The sequence below is a fragment of the Pteropus alecto genome, unplaced genomic scaffold (genome assembly GCF_000325575.1).
Source record: "Pteropus alecto unplaced genomic scaffold, ASM32557v1 scaffold320, whole genome shotgun sequence".
Lineage (NCBI taxonomy): Eukaryota > Metazoa > Chordata > Mammalia > Chiroptera > Pteropodidae > Pteropus > Pteropus alecto.
The window spans coordinates 676,367-685,632 of NW_006429963.1; the positions used below are offsets into that span (position 1 = coordinate 676,367).

The 9,266-nt window shown below is 66.9% G+C and overlaps 1 protein-coding gene across 1 annotated transcript in view; it reads left to right on the plus strand.

Moving 5' to 3' along the window:
* Positions 1-3,611, plus strand: part of PTPRN2 (protein tyrosine phosphatase, receptor type N2) — a 299,480-nt gene extending 295,869 nt beyond the window's left edge. Inside the window, exons 20-21 of the mRNA XM_025044908.1 lie at positions 760-968; positions 2,313-3,611. Coding sequence (XP_024900676.1) covers positions 760-968; positions 2,313-2,384 — 281 coding nt within the window. The 3' untranslated portion in view covers positions 2,385-3,611. The remainder of the gene's footprint in view (positions 1-759; positions 969-2,312) is intronic.
* Positions 3,612-9,266: the final 5,655 nt, after the last annotated feature.

Consider the following 9,266-nt stretch of genomic DNA (forward strand, 5'->3'; position numbering starts at 1 on the left):
TCCACGAGCGCTGGTCAAGGTCGTCCAGTTCGGAGCGGGGACCAGCGCCCCATGTCCGCCCACCACCACCCTCCGGGCCACAGAGCCGCTCGCTGCAGCCCCCACGCCCGTCTCCCTCGGCCTCCGTTTGTCTTCGTGTCTCTCTGTCTCCGTCACACACCCCAGCGCACACGCGCACAGACGCGCACACACGCACGCACACAGCGCCTGCACCTCCCGTCCGGCCTGGGGTCAGAGGCGGGGCCGGAGCAGGGCTGGCCGGCTCTGGGGAGGCGCGGGGGTGAGGGGCTCGGAAGGCCTGCTGTCCGGCCCCCACGTCTGCGCGCGGCCCGCACGGCCCTGGCCAAGGCTCAGAGAGGCCCAGCGATGCCCGCCCTGCGGCCACAGCCCCAAAGGCCCCACCCGGCTCCCGCCCGGTCCCACGCCTCTAACCCCACGCGGTGCCCGGTCCCCGCCCTGCGGCCTGCCTCGCCGCTCCTCGTGCTGGGCAGGTGACCCGGGGGACGGGCGTCTCCTGCGGCCTCGACTCACGTCAGCGCATCTTCCTCTTTCACGGCCCGGCCCTCTTCCCGGTCTCCGGTCTGCAAACGTGGCAGCTCAGAGGACTGGTCCCGCGGTCGACTCTGCCCCACGCGGCTGCCACGGGCTGCAGGGCCGTCCCACGTGCAGCTCCTGCCCGTGGCTCAATGGTCTCCTTAGAGCCAAGGGCTTCGGATGCGGACAGCCTCTCGCTGGCCTGCCAGCTCCTGCCCAGTGCAGCTGCGCTGGATCGGGTGACGCCATTCCAAATGTGCATCATCTCGTGGTCACCGCCCGTGACGGGCGAGGAGGTGGCGCCGGGCGCACATCGGCACTGCCGCTGCCCGACGCCCACACTGAAGGAGCCGGCGGCCGATGAGCCCCCTTGTCACGCGGGCCAGACCGAGGAGCGCAGTGTCCTTCCTGGCAAGGGTCCCTCGTCACAGGAGGCCCGTCCTTCCAGCAGGTGCCACCTCCCCAGATGGGCAGAGCCCGGCACAGCGAAGCCGCTGCTGTCACAGCCGACCCGCCTCTGTGCAGGCCACACGGCCGGTGCCGGGGCCATGTCCCCGCCCAGATCCCACCACCCGTCCTGCGAAGACAGAGCGTCCGATGAGGCAGTGGAGACGTGGGTGCCAGTCAGGCCCCGCCCTTCCCGCTCGCCGTGGCTCGGACACGGGCGGCCTCTCCCTCGGCGTGGGGCCCGTGCGCCCCTCACGCTTGTCCCTTAAAGACTCCTTCCTAGGGGAGTTCTCGGCGTGTCAAAGGCATAAACGGGCACGTGGCACATGAAATCGGGTCCCACGCAGCCTTCCCTTGGCCCTTGCCCTTGACAAGCCGTCACGAAACCTCGGCGCGCCCGCTGGCAGGGCAGCGTTTGGGGGGCGAGGGTCCAGCCGGGCTGTGCACGCGGAGCGAGCGCTGAGGACACAGCCCGGTGAGCAGCGTCCTTTGTCCTAAAGTGAGTGTCGGGTTCCCTGACCCCTGCGGCCTTCACTGTGTCCCACGTGTCTGTCACGTGCTGGGCACCGAAAGTGGAAACCGGCCGTGTGGGGTTCGGAGCCGCCACGCTTACGACGAACCTCCAGGCACAAAGCCGCCAGGAGGGCTTCTCTCCGTCAAAGCCCCTAACTCGGGGACAGCTGGCACAACTCGCCACTGTCCGTGGGTCCTCGGGCACACTCGGACGCGCCAGGAGCCTCGGCGCAGCATCCAGGGCGGGCGTGTGGGGGGGGCCCTGCCACCTGCGGACAGAGGTCGCGTTGCTCTCCGTGTGCTGAGCCCTGGCTCGTAGGGGTGCACGGTGCCGACGTCATTCCCGCCTGACGGTCCGGGCGGTTTTCCCCGTGCGCGTGCGCCCCTCCGTCCCGTGCACACGCCCCACCCGCGCGCACGCGTGTCCGCGAGCATGCGCCTGCACGCACCTCTGAGGCCGGGACGTGTTGCGGGCTGGACAATCGGCTGGTTTCCAAAGCAGCGGTCACTCCGCCTTCTACACTTCTGGGGACAGGAAGCCCCCGTGGCCGTCACCGTGACCCTTGGTGGCAAGTCTGCCCTCCGTGGGCGCGGCAGCATCGGAGGCAGAGGGCAGGGCGCGTGCCCCGCCAGCCGTTCCCCTGAGCACAGTTTCCGTGGGGACATGCGTGACGTGGCCACGCGAGAAGCTAGGGCATCGGCGTGCTGCCCTCTCCACGTGGCTGGCCGCCTGTCGTCCTCTGCAGGGTGACACGGCGCGGCTCAGGGCGCGGGTGGAGGGTCAACGCCCCGCTCACGGCTCCCTCTCTCGTCCCCAGGAGCAGTTCGAGTTCGCGCTGACGGCGGTGGCTGAGGAGGTGAACGCCATCCTGCAGGCCCTGCCCCAGTGAGCCCGGCGGCCGAGGACGCTGCTGGGGCCACCCCCTCGCCGTGTCCCCTGGCGCATCCGCCTGGCCGTGGGGCCCTCGCTCCCGCGGTCGCCGTGGATCAGCAGTTACGATGTGTGTTTTGTTCGACCCAGTGGTAGCAAGGTCTGTGGACACCCCGAGTCCGGGCTCCTCCCCGTCACGTTCCTGACAGCAAAGACGCGTTTTCCCTCAGCGCCCGCCACGCTGTGCTGCCCCGGCGTGTTCATGACCCGCGCCTCCCCCGGGCAGCAGCCAGCGCGGCCCTCGCCGGGACACGGGCGTGCTCGGGAGTTTGGACAGAGCTGCTGATATTGTGCAGCTTTGGGAAGGGAGACTGTCACCGCAGCATCCCCACTCGTCCCTACTCGGGCTGCCCCCCCCCAGCACAGTGGGGAGCCCATCTCAACCGGCCACCCCGGGCGACGTCACCTCGGCAGGCTGCAGGCGAGCCCCATCCTCAAGTTGGTTTCTTAACTGTAAAAGCAGATTCGCACGTTGCAGGAAGAGATGAGGGCTTTCCCACGGGGTAACCAAAATCGGGGGAACCCGTCGGGCCCCCCGTCCCTCTCGGGGACATCTGGGCCCACCGGCACGCGGAGGCACCACAGGTGCCGTCACCCCATTGCTGGGAAAGGGAGCGCAGGGAGGCCCCGTCTTTCATCTCCGTGGGACCACAGCAGCTGAGATGAAGTGGGGACACAGTGAGGGCCCCTCCCAGGGCGTCCGCCCCCGGGCCCGGGTGGGCACTGGTCTGGCGTCACACGGACACAGAAGCTGGAGGAGCTGGATTTGCCAAAACGACACGGGCGTCAGGTGCGCCCCTCCCCCGGACGCAGAGAATCCCCGCCTCAGACGGCAGGGGACAAAGGACATCTCGGTACCTTTTCCGTCCTGCTGTATTGCACACCATTCTTTCCCTCTTAAATAACTGTCACATCTCAAAACCCAGTAGCATAGGGAACGTGGCCGGCGGAACGGGAGAAAGACACCAAATGCTGCGTCTTTAAACGGAGCCGCCACGTGTGTCTGCTTCGATGTCGCTAGTTCCTCCCAAAGTTGTTTCTCTTTATCTGTAACCGAAATAATCAATAGAGACGAATTTACCTGCGTGTAGGAAGCCTATACCTACGTGTAACTTCCAGCTTCTTACGTTTCCAAAGAAGTGCTCCAGCCTGAGACGCATAAATACACGTAATTGTGCTGATTAAACTTCCGAGTCCACGTTCGACTGCTCTTTACTCGGGGACGAGAGTACTTTTCCCGCGCGTCCTCCGGTCCCCGAGGGGTGGGCCGAGGCGGGGAGCAGCGTGAGCACCTCCCGAGTCTGCCTGCGTGGGTGACGAGGGTGACTGCGTCCCGCCCCCACCTCGGTCACAGACGAGGACACCTGCCACCACCTGGGGGAGCGGGCCGTGCAGTGACAGGCCTGCACTCCACAGAACACGCCGCGGACATTCCAAACCCTGACCGCGGCCTGGGTGCGAGGCGGTCGCCCCACGCTGAGGGCCAGCGGGTCGGCCCGTCACACAGACGGTTTCTGAGTGGTGCTCGCCGACGTGCTTCTGCCCCCGACACGGTCACGTCACTTGTCGGCCCCTCGGCCTGTCCCGCCCACGAGCACATGTCATGCACCCCACAGAACACGCCGCGGACATTCCAAACCCTGACCGCGGCCTGGGTGCGAGGCGGTCGCCCCACGCTGAGGGCCAGCGGGTCGGCCCGTCACACAGACGGTTTCTGAGTGGTGCTCGCCGACGTGCTTCTGCCCCCGACACGGTCACGTCACTTGTCAGCCCCTCGGCCTGTCCCGCCCATGAGCACATGTCTTCACGGTGAAGCTTCTCAGGGGAGTGAGTGTGTGGGGCGCTGGTCAGTGTGCCGTGACGCGCGGCACAGAGCCACACCTAGGGAAGGGTGGGACGAAGGGGCTCAGGGTCCTGGGGCAGATGGCCGACACTGAGCCCCACTGGGGCCAGGTCCAGGCACGTCCACTCAGCGGCCACACGTGGCCCCGGGCAGGGTGTGCTGGGCCGTGCGTAACAGCCAGCTCGGGGAAAGCAGACGGGTGGGGACGCGGTAGTGACCGATGGTCCCTTATGTCAAGGCCGCGACCCCCTGAGGGCGTGTGTTCCATGCAGGATCAAAACCCCGTCACCTCCCAGGGCCGGCCCGAAGGCCCCCTCCTAACCTGATGAGCGAGGCGTGACGGGTTCTGGTGACGTCCACAGGCACATCCGGGCCGTCCCTCTGTGGGACGGTGGCCTCGCCGCCCGCTCCCAGATCCCACTGCACCCGAGCTTCTGGGCGTGATGAAGAATTAGGTTCAGCAAACTAGGGAAGGACAGGGCGTTCGGAAGCGACGCTTGGAGTGACCGATGCTGCTAACAAGCCCTGGGCTGGCGAGTCCGGCCCCGCCCCCCGCCCGCCCCCAACACACGCCCCAAGCCGGCCTCTGCCACCCGCTCTCCGGTGGCAGGCACGCGGGCACCGAGCTCCGTGTGAGCATGATGACAACGGACACGAGCATCAGGCCTGCCGGCCACGAACGGGGAGCCTCCTCCCTCCCCACCCCACAAAACACGGCCCTGAACCCAAGAAGGACGAGAGCCCCCGATGCTGACGCGGGGGAAGCCCAGGCCCTCGGGGCTGCCCCGCCCCACCCACCCGTCTGGGGACCCCTCCTTTCCCCTTATGCCCCGCAGGGTGGCGGGCCCGGGGGTGGCGGGAAGCTCCCCATCGGGTTGACGTGAGGCATCGGCCCCCCTGCCCACGACAGCTGGCCGTGCCCCCGAGCCCCCGTCAGGCCCCGGGGCGTGTGACGACCGGGGCTGCTGTCACACAGGTTCTCATCAAGACGCAGCACGTCTTGCCCAAGCGGCAAGTGGGGTTCACTGCAGTTCGGTGTCACGTCTGTGCCTTCTCGGAGCTGCACCGGGTTTAGCGAGAAGCCGGGTCAGGGGATAAACAGCCTCTGCTGTTTGGAAAGTTCTAGAGCTCAGCCAGAAGCGTCCCAGCAGAAGACAGAGTCCAGCAGAGGGGGTGCCCTGGTTCCCTCCCCCCCTGGACGGGCCGCACATGACCCATGCCAACTCCTCCTTGGCTGAGGGCCCCCCAGGCCGAGTCTGGAATGGGTCTCCAAAGCACTGGAGCCATGGGCGACGCAGCTTCTGACCCCAAGGCACCTTCCAGGACCCTCCGCCCCGGGGCCAGAAACCCCGTCCCCGCCCCGCCTGTGCAGCCCGCCTGTGCGGCCTGGCCCTGAAGCATGAGGGCCGGCACGCGGGGAAAAGAAGGGCTTGGGCCAGAGGCTACAGGACGGGCGGGCAATGTAAGGCCCTGGCCTGAGGGGCGAGAGGGTCGGAGGGGCCTGGCCAGCTTGGAGGTCGGACAGGTCATTATCCCTCGATCAGTAAATAAGCAAGAGGCATCTGGGAGCACGAGGGAAGTCACACTTCGGTCCCCGTGAAAGTCCCTGCTCATCGTGACAGTCACGCTGGGTCATTAGCACACGTCAGGGAGGCTGACACTCGGCACACTCCACCCCTAGATGGTCGGGGACACTTCTGGCGTTCCGCTCATCATTCTCACCAGCACTGACCCCGCCGACCCGAAGCCTCGCGCTGTCACTCATCACGAGGGAATGTGTCAACGTGCACGTAATCGGAATCCTCCAGAGGGCCGCGACCGCTTGCATACGGATGACCTCATTCCTCAGCTGCAGAAGCGATCAGTTTTGCATAATAAACGATGATGGGCCAGCTGACGCCCGCCAGGCCGGGCAGTGTGCAGGGAGGGTGGGTAGCAATGGCCGCTGACTCCAGCCGCAGGTCGCCCCAGCGCCCAGCGCCCAGGCTGGGTCTGCCCGTCACGGGGCTAAGGCAGAGCTCACCACGTCCACTAGTGGCAGCCGCTCTCGAGCTGCGGTTGGCACGGCCGGTCAGCACGTTCCTCCTGCGACACTCGCTCTGGCCGACGGCTGCACAGCCGGGCGAATGTGGAAATGACTTAGGCGGTTATTTCAATGCAGAATAGTAGCTTGTCTTGAAAAATATCTTACAGGGACACACACATACCCCCGCCCCAAACGGCCAGCCTGGCCAGCATATGACAGAGCCCCCGCCAGCCCGGACGCTGAGTGACAGGGCTGCGGAGTCACCACAGCAGAGAACGTTGCGGAGTGAAGTGCCCTCTGGCTGTCTGAGGGCAGCTGGCCCCCAGGACGCCCATGCGGTCCTGCCTCAGACAGAGCGTGGTCCCCCACACGTCCCTCACCCCCCAGTCACATGGCCGGCAAAGGGTCCCAGGACGCGCACTGTCTCCTGCATCATGGTACCTGCCCCCGCCACCTGGGTCAGGCTGGGAACAGACTCGCCAGCCAGCAGCGGCCACCAGAGGTTCGGGTACTGACCGTGGACCTCGGCTTGCCATTCTTCAACCGCTGGGGCACGTGGGCTGTCGTGGGGTCCCAGACCTTCGGGAGACGCCAACGTCATTGGTGGTTAAGAGCTGAAGCCACCCCACGCCCGCCGTCCACATGGCCTCTCCCGGGGACGGAGCAGGGTCTGGAAAGCTGAACCGTCTGTTCCCACTGTTCCCCCCCAGAGAAGCCCCATGTCCCCCACAGCCGTGTCTCCACGTCGCAGCCCCCCAAACGTGGCCACTCGCGGACACGAGGCCACTTGGGGCGGCAAAGCACGGAGCGGGCAGGCGGCACCGAGGCAGGCGCTGGCCCGTGACTCCCACGGTGGCCGGCGGCCGACGACGAGCCTCCCTGGCTGAGTGCCGGGCGACTCAGGGGAGGGGCGGCCACCCCGCCCCGGCACCTCCGGCCCCCGCACCCCGCTGCATCCCAGGGCACCGTGCCGGACGCTGCTGTGACTCAGTTTCTCCCGGTGAACACCAAGGAGCGGAAGTGCCGGGCACGTGGTGGACGGAGCTGCTCGTGCCTGTGGACCCCGGCCGTCTCCCGCGCCCCACGCCGGGCCCGGGCCGGGCGTCGCCGGTCTGTTCAGGGCTGGCCAGGTGAGCAGGTGCGACTGCGGGGTCTCTGGCCTCGCCCGGCTGCACCCTGAACCGCAGCTCAGGCTCTGACACCCACGGCGGCCACAGCCCAAACACAAACACCCGACAAAGTCAGCAGCAAAACGCCAGGACACGGCAGCCAGGGCGTCCAGCCAGGCCACGCGCAGGGCCTCGGGCGTGTGGGCTGCTGCTGCCTCCTCCCCCGGTGCCCTCTGCGCCCGGCAGCAGCCCTGGGTGACAGGAGGTGTGACTGCAAACAGCGTGCAGACAGCAGGGGACCGATGACCGCCAGACGCCCTGCGTGCCTGTCCCAGACCTGCCTTGGCCTGGGGTCCCTGCCTGCACCCCACACGGAGAGGCAGCCCGTTCCCCACGCGCACACTCGCACGCGCGTGCCCGGCCGGGCAGGCGACGGCAGGTGCGTCTATCGGTGCCTCCCGGGGGACTGGTCCGTTGCTCTCTGTGCCAGCAGGTCCCTGCTGGGCCCACGGGGTTGGCCCCAGTCCCCGCCCCTGGTGGCACTCACATCACTCCGTCTGTGAGGCACAATGCGCATGGGGACGGGTCTGTAGAGCTTGGAGGTGGCACTCGGCGGACACTTTGCCTCCTGCGAGTTACTCCAGGCAAGGCTGAGTGGACAGCGCCCGCCGGGGGCCCTGGAATCACGCCCACACGCGGTTCATTCCGGAACCCGCCCTGGGCAGGGCCGGGGCCTCTCTCAGCACAGCCTGGCGCTCCCAAGTCCTCCTGCCTGACGCCAGCAGGGAGGGACAGCACCCTGCTCGTCACTAGTGCCGGGCGAGGGAGGCAGCACAGCCCCCTCCCGACCAGCCGTGCAGCGCGTCTGCATGGGTGCTGGCAGCAGCCTCTCCCATGGACCCCGCAGCCCCCTGCCCAGCACTGAGGCCACCGAGCGATGGCACCCAAGCGACACAGAGCCTCGTGACCGTGACAGCCCCGGAAAGGAGCACAGAGCCCTCTGGCCAGAACCTACAGAGGAGGCTGCCAGTGGAGGCCGAGCACACCCCAGCACTGGGGCGGAGGGCGGAGGCCGGGCAGGGCCTAAGGCCTGGCAGCCAGAGACCAGGCCTCCCAGCTCCGCCCTGGGCCCAGAGGAAAAGTGCCTGAGACTCAGAAGATGCCGCGTCTGCCATTTACATTCCATTTTGTCTCCGATCACACACACGGGAAAGAATGCCCCGAAGGGTCACGGAGTTCAGTGAAAATCCTACAAGCTTTTCCAGAACAAATAACAGGCACTGACCTCTGGCCGCTTTTTTGCATAAGAATTCAGAGCAGCGGGCCAGGCCTCCGCCACTGACAACCGGGGCTTCAGGGCTTCGCAGCCGCCAGCTTCTGATTTAAGGCTCCGATTTTTTTCCCTTAAGAAGCCAGAAGAAAAGTGAGGACGCGGAGCTCATCTGCATCACAGACGGGGCTCTGAGGGTCGGCCATGCATAATTCATGGCGCGTTTCCTGCAGCGCGCAGCCCACAGCCTTCCTAGCAACCGGGTCCTGCGGCCGCACGGCCAATCCCGGCCGCCCCGACGTGGGGAGAGCGAAGCGGACAGAGGCGGCTCCCACATCCCCGCCACACAGGCTTCCACGACCCTCACGTGGGCTCGGGCGGGAGGGAGGAGGCGACTCGGAGCCACGTAAAATGTGGGCGAGAGTCGGGGTGAGACCCAGGTTTCCCAGAGCAGACGCGCTGCCGGGGAACGTGCCGCACGGTGCCAGGTTCTGAATTTAAAATCACGTCGCCTCTCAGGGCAAGTACTTTTTACGAAAATAACGTGACGTGTGACCAAGGCTGCTGGCGGCTGCACCAGGAGTGGGCGCCCC